Source organism: Anomaloglossus baeobatrachus, chromosome 5 (assembly GCF_048569485.1).
Source record: "Anomaloglossus baeobatrachus isolate aAnoBae1 chromosome 5, aAnoBae1.hap1, whole genome shotgun sequence".
NCBI lineage: Eukaryota > Metazoa > Chordata > Amphibia > Anura > Aromobatidae > Anomaloglossus > Anomaloglossus baeobatrachus.
Genome location: NC_134357.1, coordinates 597783723 through 597804445, shown reverse-complemented (window position 1 = coordinate 597804445; position 20723 = coordinate 597783723). Strand labels below are relative to the sequence as shown.

The window sequence follows — 20723 nt, the reverse complement described above, 5'->3', positions numbered from 1 at the left end:
AAAATAAAAAGGGGGGGGTTGGGGGGGGAAATATCTATTATATTTTCCCAGTAGTAGAAGGCGCAGCAGACATATTAGATAGGCTTTAAGGCCGGCCTTTCTTTTGCAACAGTCATTTACTGGGCTACTATGAAACATGTCTGTTATAAGAACAGTGGCGTAGCTACTGCTTTTGCCGCCCGGGGCAGTTGTCAAATTTTCCGCCCCCCTCCATTGGCCGTCGATAATCCACAAACTTTCAAAAATCCGGAAAACCATCAAAATATTTATTTTTCATGGAACTACAATCAAAGATCTAATTGTAGACTGCTGCTATTAGTCCTAGACTTTCACCTTTTTACACACATGTAGGCCTATTATACACACACACAGCTCTGCTGCATACATACAGACACACACAGCTCTGCTGCATACATACAGACACACACAGCTCTGCTGCATACATACAGACACACACAGCTCTGCTACATACAGACACACACAACTGCATACATACAGACACACACACAACTCTGCAGCATACATATAGACACACAACTCTGCAGTTGCTTCATACATTCATATATATACATACAGGCACACACAACTCTGCAGTTGCTTCATACATTCATATATATACATACAGGCACACACAACTCTGCAGCTGCTACATATATATATACAGACACAACTCTGTAGCTGCTGCATACATACAGACACACACAGCTCTGCTGCATACATACAGACACACAACTCTGCAGCATACATACAGACAGACACATAACTCTGCTGCATACAGACACACACAACTGCATACATACATACAGACACACAACTCTGCTGCATACAGACACACACAACTGCATACATACAGACAGACAACTCTGTAGCATACAGACAGACAACTCTGCAGCATGCATACAGACACACAACTCTGCAGTCGCTGCATACATTCATATATATACATACAAGCACACACAACTCCGCAGCTGCTACATACATATATACAGACACACAACTCTGTAGCTGCTGCATACATGCATACATACAGACACACACAACTCTGCAGCTGCTGCATACATATATACAGACACACAACTCTGTAGCTGCTGCATACATGCATACATACAGACACACACAACTCTGCAGCTGCCGCATACATAGACACACACAACTCTGTAGCTGCTGCATACATGCATGCATACAGACACACACAACTCTGCAGCTGCTGCATACATGCATACAGACACACACAACTCTGCTACATACATATAGACACACACAACTCTGTAGCTGCTGCATACATGCATGCATACAGACAGACACACAACTCTGCAGCTGCTGCATACATGCATGCATACAGACACACAACTCTGCAGCTGCTGCATACATGCATACAGACATACACAACTCTGCTACATACATAGAGACACACACAACTCTGTAGCTGCTGCATACATGCATGCATACAGACACACACAACTCTGCAGCTGCTGCATACATGCATACAGACACACACAACTCTGCTACATACATAGAGACACACACAACTCTGTAGCTGCTGCATACATGCATGCATACAGACACACACAACTCTGCAGCTGCTGCATACATGCATACAGACACACACAACTCTGCTACATACATAGAGACACACACAACTCTGCAGCTGCTGCATACATGCATGCATACAGACACACACAACTCTGCTACATACATACACACACAACTCTGTAGCTGCTGCATACATGCATGCATACACACACACAACTCTGCTACATACATACAGACACACACACACAACTCTGCAGCTGCTGCATACATGCATACATACAGACACACACAACTCTGCAGCTGCTGCATACATGCATACATACAGACACACACATCTCTGCAGCTGCTACATACATAGACACACACAACTCTGCAGCTGCTACATACATACAGACACACAACTCTGTAGCTGCTGCATACATGCATGCATAGACACACAACTCTGCTACATACATACAGACACACACAACTCTGCTACATACAGACACACACAGCTCTACTGCATACATACACACACACACACACACACACACACACACACACACACAACTCTGCTGCACATATAGACACACACGCAGCTTTTGTGGGCCCGCACACGTGGCTCCTAAGGACCCACACACGCGGCTCCTGGGGGTTGGGGAAAGCCCATGCAGCTCACTGGGGCTAATAAACCGGGTGGCTGGGAGGGAGTATACAGCTCGACGGGGGTAGCACTTACCGCTCGGTCACGGAGGAGAGGGGGCCCACACAGCGCCGGAGGTCGCTGGCTGACACTGCGCCTCCTTCATCTGTGGGACTGAGCAGGCCGTGCGGTAGCTCCGCCCATAAATGAAGCTCAAACCAGGAGGACGCTGTGGTCTTAAAGCAGGGGTGGGGAACCTTTTTTCAGCCGGGGGCCATTTGGAAAATTCTACCAACCTTCAGGGGCCGCACCAAATTATTAACTTGAAAATGACCCGGCTATAATTGGTCAAACAATTAACTCTCCGCTATACCCCTACTGTGGCGGCCGGAGCGGATTCTCTTTGGTGCGCTGTGATGTTTGCTCCTCACAACTGGTTTTCCAGGATTGTCTTTGTTTGGAGCGCAGATTGGTAAATCATATATATCACACAGGAGACACTGTACATACACACACCGCTCTGACTCTGGCCGTATACTGCACACAGCCTTCACACACTCGTCATATTTTACACCGGCCATATATATAGTACACATGCACAGGAGATACACACACACAAGCCATACACAGCACTCAACATGCCGTATACACAGTACATAAGGAGAAGAAAAAAAGCTCTGCAGGTAAACATATGCACACCAGGAATTAGATATACCAATAAACCTCACAATATGAAACTTTATTAAGTGCCAAACACAACAAACACAGCACACATACACACCATATACACAGCACACACACGCCGTATACACAGCACACGCTCCGTATACACAGCACACACGCCGTATACACAGCACACACGCCGTATACACAGCACACGCGCTCCGTATACACAGCACACGCGCTCCGTATACACAGCACACGCGCCGTATACACAGCACACGCGCCGTATACACAGCACACGCGACGTATACACAGCACAAGCGCTCCGTATACACAGCACACGCGCCGTATACACAGCACACGCGCCGTATACACAGCACACGCGCCGTATACACAGCACACGCGCTCCGTATACACAGCACACACGCCGTATACACAGCACACACGCCGTATACACAGCACACACGCCGTATACACAGCACACACGCCGTATACACAGCACACACGCCGTATACACAGCACACACGCCGTATACACAGCACACACACCGTATACACAGCACACACACACAGATATAAGTACCTGCTGCTTAGTTGCCCTGTAAGATCAGGTGCAGCACAAGTGATGGATGCAGCAGCTAAAGGGCTGGCTTCATTCTCTCTCCTCTTTTCTCTCCAATGAAAGACCTGATAGACCTGAGCAGCCGAGCACAGAACTGGAGGGTGAGAGGCAGAACGCACGGCACTATACAGGCCCCTCCCCCCGTCACTCTGCTTCTATCTGCAATTTCACAGGGAGCATGTAGGAGCCAGAGGGAGGAAGTCCCACCCCCAGTGCTGTCTGCCGGCAATAGACAAGATGAGCGGCTGCCCGAGCACCGCAACCACCGGGAATCTGCCCCAGTGCCCCGGGGGCCGCAGAAAAGGTCATCGCGGGCCGGATGTTCCCCACCCCTGCCTTAAAGGGACGGCAGGCACAGTTTCCTGCCGAGGACTGCGGTCCCCGGAACTCAGCCCGGGGACAGCAGAACTGAAGGCAAGTGGCCAAAATGCCACCCCCCTGACATGTGCTGCTCGGGGCGGACCGCCCCCCCTTTGCTACGCCACTGTATAAGAATGATTTAATGCATATTTTTTTAGTTTTTGTTTTTATAGATGGAACCAGATGGTGGTCGATTCTGCACTGGATATGCTACAGTTTACACAACATGAGGCAATCTAAATCTGAACCACTCCCTCCCCTCCTATCGGTACAGGAGGAAGTGATGTATTAATGCCTCTCTAGATGGGTGGAGCAGAGGTAGGTAAGATAGTCAAATGTGTATGAAGAATACAGATCTTTCCTGTTGTCAAATGAGCTAGGTACGCCGAAGAGAAAGTCTAGATCTGAGCTGATGGAATCGGATGGAGATCCCCGCACAGGTGCAGCTGACCAAGAAGCAGTGAAGGGGCCTAGAGTTGAGGAGTCCTTTACCAATGGATATGGACCGTACCTCAGTGACACCGGTCACGTCTGTCACTCCTTGTGTTCTTAAATCCCTACAGGAACAAGCGAATCAACAAGAAATGGAGTGCGAGACGCAGGGAGCCGGCTGACTGAGGAAGGTCTGTGGATGAAGGGCGGTAAGCTTTCTCTGCCATGAGATCTCTTCTTAATGATGGCCCAAGTAACATGGACTAACATCTGTGACAGTTGGATATCAGTGTGCGCTTTGGTGACGCCAGGGTTCAGTACCCAGGTAGGCAAACTCACCCGGTCTTGTGAAGCACGTTTTTAAAACAATGAGGAAAAACTGTAAAGAGTCCGTAGAAACACCCTGCACCTGCTCTACCCATTCTTAGCGACTGCAAACTGATTATAGATGTATATCATGAGCACGTTGTATGCAAGTCTGTGCGTGTTGTGTAAATTTCTCTCCAGGTTTGGTCAGAGGCTTTCCAGTGCAGAAAACGACGTCATTGCTGAAAAGCACATAATGCAAGTGGTATGTAAAAACCCCCAAAAAACTAACAAGTTGTGAATCAAATGTGTGTTTTGTTTCCCTTTAGTAATAAACAGGTCTCTATGTAAAATGTTTTTTTGTTTAGCGCAAAGCACGTATAATTTTCATATGATTGACTAAATAGTGAAATAAATAAGTGTATTCTCTAATTCCAGATCCTAAATCAGAGTTAGTAGTATATGGCTTTCAGTCAGGAGACTGATTGATCCTAAAAGGACGAGCGAGAAAGAGCCATGAGTCAAGATTAGATGAGTTGATCCGGTTTGTCCCCACCACAGAAATGTCGATAAAGTTCAATGGCAGACAACATGGATTCATGTCTCGCATTGCAGAAGGGTCGATCCATCGGAGCTGCACTGAGCGTCCTGCTCATATTTATCCTTTTCAAAAAGACCAGTACAGTCTCAGACCATTATTGCCAAAACAGTTAGAAGAGAGGACTTGGAGAACCTTGAGACATGGGAAAGTACAACTATAAAGGGTGAGGACTCGCCTAAGGGTCTCAAACCGGTGAAGAAACCTCTTTCCCCTCTCCACCCATGCCTCAACGTTCAGTCAGGCAGGATTTCCCAACAGATCTTTCTTCTTCTTTTAGTATTTGGAAACGGCAGAAGTGAGTCTAAGGGGGGACTGTTGAGGGTACGAATTGAGTAATCTGAAGTAGTTAATTCGGCCATTTCACAGACCCAAAAATGTAGTTTAGTTAATGTAACCTAACAATTTATGAATGTTTTTGTCTCCTACTAACTCATGTATGAATATATTCAGTGATTTTCCTTAATACAAAATGCCAGCTGTGGACTCTCTCATCTCGGGAAAAGTTTTGGAAGAGCCCATTGTGAAGATGTCCAAAGATCCTGAAGCAACTGAAGCAGAAAGCGGCTGCCACTCCACGCATTATCTCAGAAGGCTTCTCTAAGTCGGCGCCACAAACTGTTCTCATGAAGCCTCATCAGGTTTTGATTTTTATCAAGAGCAGATCACCAAGGTTCACGAGGTGGCCCTGGATGGACTAGCACTGACCAAGTATCCTCCTTTTTGTTTCATATCCGAAAAAAAGAACCACAGACAATCTGTAGCAAATGTTTTTTGGTTATGTGCTGATCTCAAGATAAGATCTAGATTCAATCTTTCTTGGTCAGGATAATGTGCTCTAATGAAAGTAATAACACCAATCCTAATAGCTCCTATAAATCATGAAGTTATTTTTAATAAATAAAATAGGTACCTACAGGGGGAGCTAAAGTCTGTAGTGTTGTATTAGACAATAATCTAATGGAAGGCCCATATGTATATATATATATATATATATATATATATATATATAGGCCTTCCATTATATATATGTATTTAAAGTTTCAAAAGGGGTGGGTCACAAATAAGTTCCCAATAAAATATATCTAAAAATGGGGAAAATGTAAAAATTTAAGGTTGACAGCATTAACAGATATCTTAAGGGGGGACTGTGAAGGTAGCTGGGCTATAGGTTGTTTGTTCAAACGTAATAAGATTATCTGTGTATGTAAATAATCAAATTATAGATGTTGCTGCATAAATATCTGTGTGTTTATATGACCATCGCACAGACGTCATAATATGATTCTAAGTTGTATGTTCAAGAGGGGGTTAACCAAAGATAATGAAGCCAGAATGCACAATGAACAGTGAAGGCTTTCATAATAATAAGTAAAAGTTTTATCAGTGGTTTCACACAAAGGAGGAATGTGTTATGTGGGATGAAATGTGTGTTTCTATGTTCCAACGTATTTCCCTAAACCTCCCTATACGTCTTCGATGTAAGAGAAAGAAGGGAATTTTGTTACTTACCGTAAATTCCTTTTCTTCTAGCTCTTATTGGGAGACCCAGACGATTGGGGTATAGCTACTGCCCTCTGGAGGCCACACAAAGCACTACATCAAAAGTGCAAGGCCCCTCCCCCTCTGGCTATACCCCCCCGTGGTATCACGGGTTCTCCAGTTTTAGTGCCAAAGCAAGAAGGAGGAAGCCAATAACTGGTTTAAACAAATTAACTCCGAATAACATCGGAGAACTGAAAAACCGTTCAACATGAACAACATGTGTACCCGCAAACAACAAAAAAACATCCCGAAGGACAACAGGGCGGGTGCTGGGTCTCCCAATAAGAGCTAGAAGAAAAGGAATTTACGGTAAGTAACAAAATTCCCTTCTTCTTCAGCGCTCTATTGGGAGACCCAGACGATTGGGACGTCCAAAAGCTGTCCCTGGGTGGGTAAATAAATACCTCATGTTAGAGCTGCAAAACAGCCCTCCCCTATGGGGGTGTCACTGCCGCCTGCAGGACTCTTCTACCTAAGCTGGCATCCGCCGAAGCATAGGTATGCACCTGATAATGCTTGGTGAAAGTGTGCAGACTGGACCAGGTAGCTGCCTGGCACACCTGTTGAGCCGAAGCCTGGTGACGTAATGCCCAGGACGCACCCACGGCTCTGGTGGAGTGGGCTTTTAGCCCTGAAGGAACCGGAAGCCCCGCAGAACGGTAGGCCTCTAGAATTGGTTCTTTGATCCATCGAGCCAGGGTGGCTTTAGAAGCCTGCAACCCCTTGCGCGGACCAGCGACAAGGACGAAAAGTGCATCGGCACGGCGTATGGGCGCCGTGCGGGAAATGTAGATTCTGAGTGCTCTCACCAAATCTAGCAAACGTAAGGCCTTTTCATACCGGTGAACCGGATGAGGGCAAAAAGAAGGCAAGGAAATATCCTGATTAAGATGAAAAGAGGATACGACCTTAGGGAGAAACTCCGGAATGGGGCGCAGCACAACCTTGTCCTGGTGGAACACCAGGAAGGGAGCCTTAGATGACAGAGCTGCCAGCTCAGACACTCGCCGCAGCGATGTGATTGCAACAAGAAACGCCACTTTCTGCGACAGCCGAGAAAAGGAAACTTCCTTCAGAGGCTCGAAGGGCGGCTTCTGGAGAGCAACTAGTACCCTGTTCAGATCCCATGGATCTAACGGTCGCTTGTACGGGGGCACAATATGACAGACCCCCTGCAGGAACGTGCGCACCTTAGGAAGACGTGCTAGACGCTTCTGAAAAAACACGGATAGTGCCGAAACTTGCCCTTTAAGGGAGCTGAGCGACAAGCCCTTTTCTAACCCCGATTGCAGGAAGGAAAGAAACTTGGGCAATGCAAATGGCCAGGGAGACACTCCCTGAGCAGAGCACCAGGACAAGAAAATCTTCCACGTTCTGTGGTAGATCTTAGCCGAATTCGACTTTCTAGCTTGTCTCATTGTGGCAATGACTCCCTGAGATAATCCAGCAGATGCTAGGATCCAGGACTCAATGGCCACACAGTCAGGTTCAGGGCCGCAGAATTCTGATGGAAAAACGGCCCTTGGGACAGTAAGTCTGGTCGGTCTGGCAGTGACCACGGTCGACCGATCGTGAGATGCCACAGATCCGGATACCACGACCTCCTCGGCCAGTCTGGAGCGACGAGTATGACGCGGCTGCACTCGGATCTGATCTTGCGTAGCACTCTGGGCAAGAGCGCCAGAGGCGGAAACACGTATGGGAGCTGAAACTGCGACCAATCTTGAACCAAGGCGTCTGCCGCCAGAGCTCTTTGATCGCGCGACCTCGCCATGAATGCCGGGACCTTGTTGTTGTGCCGGGATGCCATTAGGTCGACGTCCGGCACTCCCCAGCGGCGACAGATTTCCTGAAACACGTCCGGGTGAAGGGACCATTCCCCTGCGTCCATGCCCTGGCGACTGAGGAAGTCTGCTTCCCAGTTTTCTACGCCTGGGATGTGAACCGCGGATATGGTGGATGCTCTGTCCTCCACCCACATTAGAATGCGCCGGACTTCTTGGAAGGCTTGCCGACTGCGCGTCCCTCCTTGGTGGTTGATGTATGCCACCGCTGTGGAGTTGTCCGATTGGATTCGGATCTGCTTTCCTTCCAGCCACTGTTGGAAGGCCAGTAGAGCAAGATACACTGCTCTGATCTCCAGAACATTGATCTGAAGGGTGGACTCCTGCGGAGTCCACGTCCCCTGAGCCCTGTGGTGGAGAAATACTGCTCCCCACCCTGACAGACTCGCATCTGTCGTGACTACTGCCCAGGATGGGGGCAGGAAGGATCTTCCCTGAGACAATGATGTGGGAAGGAGCCACCATTGTAGAGAGTCTTTGGCCGTCTGGGAAAGCGAGACTTTCCTGTCCAGGGACGTTGACTTCCCGTCCCATTGGCGGAGAATGTCCCATTGAAGTGGACGCAGATGAAACTGCGCAAAGGGAACTGCTTCCATGGCTGCCACCATCTTCCCTAGGAAATGCATGAGGCGCCGCAAGGGATGCAACTGGCCCTGCAGGAGAGATTGCACCCCTGTCTGTAGTGACCGCTGCTTGTCCAGCGGAAGCTTCACTATCGCTGCTAGAGTATGAAACTCCATGCCAAGATACGTTAGTGACTGAGTCGGTGATAGGATCGACTTTGGAAAGTTGATGATCCATCCGAAAGACTGTAGAGTCTCCAGCGTAGCATTCAGGCTGAGTTGGCATGCCTCCCGAGAGGGAGCTTTGACCAATAAGTCGTCTAGGTAAGGAATCACCGAGTGTCCCTGAGAGTGCAAGACTGCTACCACCGCCGCCATGACCTTGGTGAAGACCCGTGGGGCTGTCGCCAGACCAAATGGAAGAGCTACGAACTGAAAATGGTCGTCTCCTATCACAAAACGTAGAAAACGTTGATGTTCTGTAGCAATTGGCACGTGGAGATAAGCATCTTTGATGTCTATTGAGGCAAGGAAGTCTCCTCTGGACATTGAGGCAATGACAGAGCGGAGGGTTTCCATCCGGAACCTCCTGGCGTGCACATGTTTGTTGAGCCGTTTTAGGTCCAGAACAGGACGGAACGAGCCGTCCTTTTTTGGAACCACAAAGAGATTGGAGTAAAACCCTTGCCCTTGTTCCTGAGGAGGGACTGGGATAACCACTCCTTCCGCTTTTAGGGAATCCACCGCCTGCAGCAGAGCATCTGCTCGGTCTGGATGTGGGGAGGTTCTGAAGAACCGAGCTGGAGGACGAGAATTGAACTCGATTCTGTACCCGCGAGACAAAATGTCCGTCACCCACCGGTCTTTGACCTGTGACATCCAAATGCCGGAAAAGCGGGAGAGCCTGCCCCCGACCGGCGATGCGGAGGGGGGGGGCTGGAAGTCATGAGGTAGCCGCTTTGGAAGCGGTACCTCCATTTGCTTTCTTGGGGCGTGTGTGAGTCCGCCACGAATCTGAGTTTCTTTGCGTCCTCTGAGTCCCTTTGGACGAGGTAAATGGTGTCTTGCCCGAACCTCGAAAGGACTGAAACCTCTGCTGCCACTTTTTCTGCTGAGGTTTGGGTGTTCTGGGTTGTGGTAAAGAGGAGTCTTTACCCTTGGACTGCTTAATGATGTCAGCCAATGGCTCGCCAAACAGTCTCTCTCTAGACAAAGGCAAACTGGTTAAACATTTTTTGGAACCAGCATCTGCTTTCCAGTCCTTTAACCACAAGGCTCTGCGCAAAACTACCGAATTGGCGGACGCCATTGAGGTGCGACTGGTAGATTCTAGGACCGCATTGATAGCGTAAGACGCAAACGCCGACATCTGCGTGGTAAGGTGCGCCACTTGCGGCACTGCTGGATGCATGATAGCATCCACTTTTGCTAAGCCAGCTGAAATAGCCTGGAGTGCCCATACGGCTGCGAATGCCGGAGCAAACGACGCGCCTATAGCTTCATAGACAGATTTTAACCAAAGGTCCATCTGTCTGTCATTGGCATCTTTAAGTGAAGCGCCATCCTCCACTGCAACTATGGATCTAGCTGCAAGTTTGGAAATCGGGGGGTCTACCTTTGGACACTGTGTCCAGCGCTTGACCACCTCAGGGGGGAAAGGGAAACGCGTATCTTTAGATCGTTTAGAGAAACGCCTTTCTGGGTGAGCGTCGTGCTTCTGGATTGATTCTCTGAAGTCAGAGTGATCTAACAAAGCACTCAATTTACGCTTGGGATAAAGGAAACGAAACTTCTCCTGCTCCGCAGCCGCCTCTTCTGCTGAAGGGGCTGGGGGAGAAATATCCAACAGCCTATTGATGGCTGAGATAAGGTCGTCTACCATGGCATCCCCATCCGGGGTATCCAGGTTGAGAGGGGTTCCAGGAGTGGATTCCTGATCACTCTCATCAGACACATCACAGGGAGACTGATTGCGCTGAGACCCTGAGCAGTGTGAAGACGTCGAGGGTCTTTCCCAGCGAGCTCGCTTAGGGTGGCTGGGGCCATCATCTGAGTCATAATCCTCGGCCTGTGAAGCCGGGGACCCCCCTGTGGGCTGGATACATTCCAAGTAAGGGGGACCTGAGGACAGAGGCCTCGCCGTGCCCAGAGACTGAGCCCCATGCATAGATTGCAAGGTCTCAAGGATTTTTGCCATAGATACAGACATATTATCTGCAAAAACTGCAAAGTCCGTCCCTGTCACCGGGGCAGAACTTACAAGCGTCTCAGCCTGGGTCACTACCTCTCCTGACTCCGGCTGGCGAAGCAGCACCGGGTCGGAGCATTGCACACAATGGGGGTCATCAGAGCCTGCTGGTAGATTAGCCCCACATGCAGCACACGCAGTATACACAGCCCTTTTTGCCTTGGCCGCCTTGCGTTTTGAGGATGACATGTTGCTGCTTCCACAGAGCGATCTGGGATATGCAGCCAGAAGCGCACCTCACAGTGCAAGAAATACAATATCTATATAACTGTATCCAGTACACTGATACACAGTGAGGCACTAGAGGGACCAGCACAGAAAATCGCTTACCGCCCGCTTAAAAAGCGGGTGTGTGGTCGCCAGATAGCCCCTAGTCCAGGTCTCCCAGAGCCTTGCGTCCTTCCTCCAGCCAGGCATGCATGTAATGGCTGCCGGCGTCTCGAGAGAGGAAGGGGGGCGGGCCCTGGGCGTTCCTGGCCAGGAGCGGGAAGCCTGCTTCCCTCTGTGCCAAGTGAGAGGGCTGGAGCATGTAAATCAGGCTCCAGCCCTCGTCGCTGCTTGCGAACAGCGTCTCTCCCCTACCCTGAATGACAGGGTGGGGGCGGGAACGAAACGGAGCTGCCGGCGTCCTAGGCCCAAAAAGCCTGGGACTAAAGTTATAACCGCCGCCGCCGTAAAAGCGCGGACGGCGGATCCCCGGCGCACCACAAGTCACAGCAGCGCCGCCCGGTCCAGAGGGGGTCGGCGCTGCGTTCCCAAACACAAACAATCCCCCAGTAATCTGTAGGGACACCAACTCCACGTTGCGGTCCCCGGCGCACTATAACACCCAGCCAGCCCGGAGTGTGTCTGTGCCTGCCGGGGACACAGAGTACCTGTAAGATGCAGGGCCCTGTCCCTGATCGTACTCCTGCTCCGAATCCATCAGGTTCCAATGGGTCTGTGGATGGAGCCCGGCATCAGAGCTGAGAGGCCGGCAGGATCCCACTTCCACAGAGCCCTACAAGGGGATGTGGAAGGAAAACAGCATGTGGGGCTCCAGCCCCTGTACCAGCAATAGGTACCTCAACCTTACAAGCACCATCCAGGGGTGAGAAGGGAGCATGCTGGGGACACTATATGTGTCCTCTTTTCTTCCATCCGACATAGTCAGCAGCTACTGCTGACTAAAATCTGTGGAGCTATGCATGGAATGTCTGACCTCCTTCGCACACAAAGCTAAAACTGGAGAACCCGTGATACCACGGGGGGGTATAGCCAGAGGGGGAGGGGCCTTGCACTTTTGATGTAGTGCTTTGTGTGGCCTCCAGAGGGCAGTAGCTATACCCCAATCGTCTGGGTCTCCCAATAGAGCGCTGAAGAAAGACAGATTTTGATACTTTTGTACATGTCTGAAAGTTGAAATGTAATACTAATATCTGATCTATTCATTACACGGGTCAGTCGCCTATACTGGTTCAAAGAGTGAACACGTCTCGTTGTGATCATTGTCTGATTCATTAATATCTGTACAGATAGCTAATTTGGCCCCGTACCTCTGATGCCCTGAACAAAAACTCCATTAGCAGTCTTACCTAAATTTCTCCCTCGACAGCGGCACAGAGCAAAGCACGCGGCACAGAGCAAAGCACGCGGCACAGAGCAAAGCACGCGGCACAGAGCAAAGCACGCGGCACAGAGCAAAGCACGCGGCACCAAAGCACACAACTCCCAGCAGAACACGTGGCATGGAGAAAAGCACGAGGCCAGGCAGAACACGCAGCCCACAGCAGAGAACGCAGAGCGAAACACGCAGCATCCAGCAGAGTACACACACCTTAAAGCCAAGCTCCTGGGCACAGGCGTACACAGCGGCCGTCTTCCCCACTCCCGGAGGTCCGGTGATGAGCAGAGTGTTACACAGGGAATCCTCATCACTGTCCTCGCTGTCATGGAAATCACCAGCGCTCCAGGAATCTAAACAGCAAAAATGAGTTTACTGTTTGCACAGTATGACCGGGGGGCGCCAGAGAACAGCGCCAAAAAAAAAAAATGGAGGGGGCAGACCGGGGTGGGGGGGGGGGATGGACACACAGGGCAGGATGCCAGAAAATAGGTGGGGGGACAGGGACAGTGGTCAGAGAAGAGGCAGGTCAGACTGCACTGGTCCTCACCATCCTTCTCGGCTTCCATCTTCTGACTCCTTTTCTCCTCCTTTTCCGCTCGCACCTTCCATTCCCTCAGCCAGCTGGCAATAGACAAGAGGCGTGAGGCTCAGGGCAGTGCTGGCATCCACCTGTGAGGCTCGGAGCAGTGGGGTGCCGGCTCCAGGGGACGATACGCACATGTGAGGCTCAGAGCGGTGCCGACCCCCGGGGAGGACACCCAACGATGAGGGTCAGAGTGCTGCCAGCCCCCCGGGAATGACACCCACCTGTGTAACCGCCGGACGGCAGCCGAGTTTCCTATCACTTCTGTGGAGCTGTGCGGCTGGTACTTCTCGGTCCACAGGACGTCCTCCACACTGGAATCTGTGGGCATAAGAGCAGGGTAGGGATCAGCCGCTCCCCGCAGCACACACGACCCAGGGACACACAGCAGCACCCACCCTCCGCCAGACACGGCATGCTCTGCTCCTCTACCACGATCACGTCGGGGTCACTGCTGTTCTTCCCGCGAGTTGATCTGGGCACCCTAGAGGCAGATGATGGGTGAGCGCTAGCTGCGCTGTCACACGGTGACGCTGCCTCTCCTCTGCTCTCTGCAGGTTTCCTCCTCTTAGACTTTGTGCAGGGAGAATCTTTACGTTTCCGCTTCGATCCGATGCCGACCTCCTGCAGTGCCGTCTCCTCTGCGGGTTTTACACACTTCTCCGTCAGCGATTCTGTAAATGATCAATTCAGTGGTCACCGGAGATTGTGGGCGGAGCTACGGTCACCAGTAATCTATGGTCACTGGAGCCACGTGGGCACTCACCTGACTGGGAATCACTTTGTTTTTTCAGAAATTGCTTATAGAACGTCCTCACTGGGAAGTGCGGATTGCAGGATCGGATCTCTGCGAGCAGACGCTCCCGGGTGACATCGGAGAACAGTGATTGTGTGTGGACCTGGAGACAGACATGGTGAGGAATAATACCCTGCTCACACCACCTGTGTATCCCGGGGCAGTGCACCCGTGTACCTATTGTACCCCGGGCAGGGTTATAGTCTTTTACTCACCGGCGCCGGACGTGTCTCCACCGCAGATTTGGTGTTTATACCGGTAATATTCCCAAGAGAAAGTGAGAACTGTGACACATCCGAGACCCGGCCGCCCGGAGAAGAGAGGTCAGTCAGCAACCGGCAACTCGGAGAGGACAAACTCCACATGCTGCTACCTGCAGAGAAGATGGAGAGTGAGACACAGCTCCCCGAACCCCCACATATACCCCTGTACACGGCTCCTCTGCTGACCAGTGAGGGCGCTGCACACAGACCCCTGGACCCCCACATCTACCCCTGTACACGGCTCCTCTGCTGGCCGGTGAGGGCGCTGCACACAGACCCCTGGACCCCCACATCTACCCTTGTACACGGCTCCTCTGCTGGCCAGTGAGGGTGCTGCACACAGACCCCCGGACCCCCACATCTACCCCTGTATACAGCTCCTCTGCTGACCAGTGAGGGCGCTGAACACAGACCCCTGGACTCCCACATCTACCCCTGTACACGGCTCCTCTGCTTACCAGTGAGGGTGCTGCAGACCCCTGGACCCCCACATCTACCTCTGTACACGGCTCCTCTGCTGGCCAGTGAGGGCGCTGCCCACAGACCCCCGGACCCCCACATCTACCCCTGTATACAGCTTCTCTGCTGACCAGTGAGGGCGCTGCACACAGACTCACCGTCCCTCTGCTGCACGTGGGCGACAGTCTGGAAGGAGGAGCTGGACGCAGCGTAGGCCTCCATGGTGGCGGTTGTCTTGGCGATCTGTCTCCTCAGGGCCTCCGGGAGGCCGCTCTTCAGGAACTCTCTTCTGGCTCTGAACTGTTCATCATCCCGAGAGTTTTCAGACATTTCAGATCTGAAACATAAAAGGTGGAGTCTGGGGTTATAGGTGGGTGTACTGGGAGACCACCGTCCACCTCAGGGAGTACAGGAGAACGGTGCAGTATCAATCCTCTGACAACCTGCAGGAAGCGGCAGCACAGCTGCTGTGTGTCCATGGCTGCCGGAGCCCTCCACCAAGGGAGCAGCCCACAACCGCCACATGAGAGGTGGCAGCACACTCAGGAGGCAGGGGAACCCAGGGCAGGAGGGGTGGAAGCCCCAGGCAGGAGGGAGTGGATGAAGCCGCCCAGGCAGAAGGAGGGAGTGGATGAAGCCCCCCAGGCAGGAGGAGGGAGTGGATGAAGCCCCCCCCCAGGAAGGATTTCCCTGCTCTTGATCAGCATTGCTGTAACGGGTGCACAGCACTGTCACTGCCAGTGCCAAAGTAGTACATACCCGTCCTCCGCAGTCGCGGCTCCACCTTTCTTCTTCGCTTCTCTCTTTTGACCTTACATAAATCACAGACAGATATTAGTAAACTCAGCACTCGCACCAGAGTGCCACCTTACAGCTACACATACAGTGCCTTGCAAAAGTATTCACCCCTTTGCATTTTCCATGATTTGCTACCTCACAGCCTGCAAATTTTAAGGGTTTTCGGGGGGAGGGGGTTTAGGAGGGTTTGCATTAGTTCATGCACAGAAGTGCCGACAAGTGTGAGGAATTGTTTTTAATGTTATTGTGAAGTAAACAACAAAATAGGTCAAAACTTAAGTTTGCATAAGTATTCACCCCCTAAACTCAGTACTCTGTGAAACCTCCTTTTGTGGTAATTACAGCTTCCAGTCGCTTTGGATAAGTCTCTGATATTTCCACGTCTTGTCTCTGGGATTTGTGTCCATTCCTCAAGGTGAATCTGCTTGGGTTCCTTCCAGTTAGAGGTTTCCTCTGGTGATCAATCTTCACGTATGACCACAGATTCTCCATTCCTCCGGTGACCATCGATCTTCACCTCTGACCAGATTCTCCATTCCTCTGGTGACCATCAATTTTCACATCTGACCACAGATTCTTCATTCCTCTGGTGACCATCAATCTTCACCTCTGACCAGATTCTCCATTCCTCCGGTGACCGTCGATCTTCACCTCTGACCACAGATTCTCCATTCCTCCGGTGACCATCGATCTTCACTTCTGACCACAGATTCTACATTCTTCTAGTGAGCAGAGATCTTCACCTCTGACCACAGATTCTCCATTCCTCCGGTAACCATCAATCTTCACGTATGACCACAGATTCTCCATTGGATGATTGTCTGGGCTGTGACACGGCTGCTCCAATACATTTACATGTCTCCCATTACACCCCCCCAGTGTTGCTTTAGCAGTAGCTTTGGGTCATTGTCTTGTTGAAAGGTGAAACCTACGTCCCAGCCTCACATCACTGACAAACAGGTTTTGCCCAAGAATATGGCTGTATTTCCCACCATCTATCTTCCCCTCGACTCAGACCATTTTCCCTGTTACTGCTGCCAAAAAACACTGCCAGCATGATGCTGCCTCCACTATGCTTTATTGTGGGGATGAGTTGTGCTGGTTTGGTGCCAGACATAGCATTTACCATAGTGGCCAAAAAGTTAGTTTGGTCTTCTGACCACAGAACCTTCCTCCATACATTTGGGGAGTCTCAGGTCTTTTGGAAAAATCAAGAAAAGCCTTCCAATATTTGGCTGTAAAGACTTTTTCTGACCACTCTTCCATTAAGGCCAGCTCTATGGAGAGTACGGCTTATTCCGGTCGTACGGACAGATTCTCCAGTCCCTGTTTGGGAACTCTTCAGCTCCTTTAGGGTTACCATCGGTCTCTACTGCATCTGCTTAATGCTCTCCTTGCCCAGGCTTATCATTTTGGTGGGTGGCCCTTTCATGGCAGGTTTGTTGTGGTATCATGTTCCATTCCATTGATAAGGATTTGATGGTGCTCTGGGGGGGATCATCAGAGAATGGGATATTTATTCTTTTAGAACCCAACCCTGACTTGTACTTCTCACCACTTTATATCTGAATTCTTGGAGACCTCCACAGGGCTACGGTGTTTGGAGACCTCCTTGGTCTTCGTGGTGTTTGGTTAGTGGGCCTCTTGCTTAATGGTGTTGTGGCCTTTCAGAAAAGCTGTGTATATATTTACAGATCCTGTGACACTTTTTAAACCATAGATTTTTATTTAGAAAATAAAAGATTGGTCTCATCCATGTGGTTGGGGAAGGTCAATCATCCTTCTCCACATCCAGTGATCGGAGCAGAGCAGCTCCCAACCTTCCCCACCACATGGAGGAGACCAATCATCCTTCTCCACATCCAGTGATAGGAGTAGAGCAGCTCCCGACCTTCCCCACCACATGAATGAGACCAATCATCCTTCTCCACATCCAGTGATAGAAGCAGAGCAGCTCCCGACCTTCCCCACCACATGGAGGAGACCAATCATCCTTCTCCACATCCAGTGATAGGAGTAGAGCAGCTCCCGACCTTCCCCACCACATGGAGGAGATCAATCATCCTTCTCCACATCCAGTGATAGGAGTAGAGCAGCTCCCGACCTTCCCCACCACATGGATGAGATCAATCATCCTTCTCCACATCCAGTGATAGGAGCAGAGCAGCTCCCGACCTTCCCCACCACATGGAGGAGACCAATCATCCTTCTCCACATCCAGTGATAGGAGCAGAGCAGCTCCCGACCTTCCCCACCACATGGAGGAGACCAATCATCCTTCTCCACATCCAGTGATCTGAGCAGAGCAGCTCCCGACCTTCCCCACCACATGGAGGAGACCAATCATCCTTCTCCACATCCAGTGATAGGAGCAGAGCAGCTCCCGACCTTCCCCACCACATGGATGAGATCAATCATCCTTCTCCACATCCAGTGATCGGAGCAGAGCAGCTCCCGACCTTCCCCACCACATGGAGATCAATCATCCTTCTCCACATCCAGTGATAGGAGCAGAGCAGCTCCCAACCTTCCCCACCACATGGAGGAGACCAATCATCCTTCTCCACATCCAGTGATCGGAGCAGAGCAGCTCCCGACCTTCCCCACCACATGGAGATCAATCATCCTTCTCCACATCCAGTGATAGAAGCAGAGCAGCTCCCGAAAGAAAGTTGCTGATTTGGATTCCTCCCGCGACCAGTACATGTGGCTTGTCCAGGTGCGCAGATAAAAATAATTATAAATTAAACAATACATCCTTTTGAAACACTTTTAGCCTGGACTTGTTGTAAACAGCATTAAACTGTAATTATGATGGGATGATCGCATATATCCTGCTAATTGTGGTATAATTGACCTTCAGATGGGTTTGATGTGCCCGTACTCACCTTTCCCCCTTTGTGTAGGGGAGACGCATTTGTGATTTCCACTGCTCTATTTTTTGCCAAGCTATAACTTTGTTGTCACTTTTTTGTTTTTAATATGGTGCATCAATAAAGAAGTTTTTATGACATTGAAAGCATCATGGTAGTGCTTATGAGGTTCTTATGAGACTACGAGTGGCATGCTTAACTATTGCTAGGGTGTTCTATTCCTTCGAAGCTTCATCATGCCGTCTGGAAACAAACTGTTGCTTTCATTGCAAGAAAGATCTGTTTTTGTTTCATCTGTCAACAGAACATTTTCCCAGAAGAATTGCGGTTGCTCAAGGTACTCAAGGTGGATGGATGAGAATAGAGGAGGCAGAAGCCTTGCCATACAGTCTGCATCAGGGCTGTGAAGTCGGTAAGCTGAACCTCCAACTCAGGCGCCTCAATTTCCCTGATTCCCACTCCACGACGCCCTCATACAGTTACATAGTTACTTAGGTTGAAAAAAGACGTACGTCCATCTAGTTCCCCTTCCTCCACCAGTTCTACATTTAGTCACTAAGTCATTTATAACCAACAATGTTGTGTGTAGTGAGGAAATCATCCAGCCCATTTTAAAAGCTGTTATAGTATCTGCCATTACTACCTCTTGTGGTAGGGCATTCCACAGTCTGACCGCTCTAACTGTAAAGAACCCTTTCCTATTTAGGTGTCGGAATCGCTTTTCTTCCCCCGCAGTGACTGCCCCTGGTCCTTAGTACTGTCTTTGGAAGGAATAAGTCATGTGCCGTCCTTTATATTGACCACACATGTATTTATACATATAAATGAGATCTCCTCTGAGACGTCTTTTTTCTAAGCTAAACATATCTAACTTTTTCAACCTGTCATCATACGGGCGGCCTCCATTCCTTGTAATAGTCTAGCTGCCCGCCTTTGAACTGACTCTAACTTCTAAATGTCCTTTTTAAAATGTGGAGTCCAAAACTGGATCCCGTATTCCAGATGTGGCCTTACAAGTGATTTATAGAGGGGTAACAATACGTTGGGATCTCGTGATCTAATCTCTCTTTTTATACACCCTAAAATCTTGTTTGCTTTAGCAGCTGCTGCCTGACATTGATGCTGCTGCTCAGCTTATTTGTAATGAGAATACCCAAGTCCTTCTCCTGTTCTGTAGTCCCGAGTTTACTTCCATTTAATGTATACGCAGCTATAGGATTACTCCGTCCTAGGTGCATTACTTTACATTTATCAACATTAAATCTCATTTGCCAAGTATCTGCCCATTCTGACATCTTATCCAGATCTTTTTGTAATATTGTACTATCCAGGTCAGTTTTTAATATCCTACATAGTTTGGTGTCATCGGCAAAGACTGACACTGTACTATCAATCCCATCCACAAGGTCATTAATAAAGAGAGTAAAAAGAATCGGTCCAAGCACAGATCCCTGCGGCCCCCACTGCTGACTATAGCCCATTTATAGAATGTACCATTTATGACTACTCTTTGTTTCCTATCTTTTAGCCAATTCCTTACCCAGTTGCATATTGTGTCCCCTAGTCCTTGCTTCTGGAGCTTTAGTATAAGGCTATTATGTGGTACAGTATCAAATGCCTTTGCAAAGTCCAAATAAATCACATCAGCTGCATTACCAATATCCAGGTTTGCACTTACCTCCTCATAGAACCCCAACAGGTTGGTCAGACACGACTTATCTTTCATGAATCCATGCTGTTTGTCAGTTATCATATTATTTTCTGCAATATATTTTTGCATGTCATCCCTTAAAATGCCCTCAAAAACTTTGCATACTACTGATGTCAGGCTTACTGGACGGTAGTTGCCTGGATCTACCCTCTTACCTTTCTTAAATATCGGTACCACATCAGCAATCCTCCAATCCTGAGGCACCAACCCTGTTACAAGTGAGTCTAAAAAAATGAGATACAGCGGTCTGTCGATTACGGAGCTCAATTCCCTCAATATTCGTGGATGAATGCCATCTG

At 49.7% G+C, this 20723-nt stretch overlaps 1 protein-coding gene across 1 annotated transcript in view; it reads right to left on the bottom strand.

Annotated features, from left to right (window-relative positions):
• ATAD5 (ATPase family AAA domain containing 5) overlaps nucleotides 1–20723 on the bottom strand; it is an 81609-nt gene that overhangs the window by 11115 nt on the left and 49771 nt on the right. The window contains exons 6-13 of the mRNA XM_075351530.1: nucleotides 15802–15853; nucleotides 15201–15379; nucleotides 14536–14693; nucleotides 14291–14423; nucleotides 13923–14198; nucleotides 13749–13845; nucleotides 13489–13562; nucleotides 13152–13291 (exon numbers count right to left, since the gene is read on the bottom strand). Coding sequence (XP_075207645.1) covers nucleotides 13152–13291; nucleotides 13489–13562; nucleotides 13749–13845; nucleotides 13923–14198; nucleotides 14291–14423; nucleotides 14536–14693; nucleotides 15201–15379; nucleotides 15802–15853 — 1109 coding nt within the window. The remainder of the gene's footprint in view (nucleotides 1–13151; nucleotides 13292–13488; nucleotides 13563–13748; nucleotides 13846–13922; nucleotides 14199–14290; nucleotides 14424–14535; nucleotides 14694–15200; nucleotides 15380–15801; nucleotides 15854–20723) is intronic.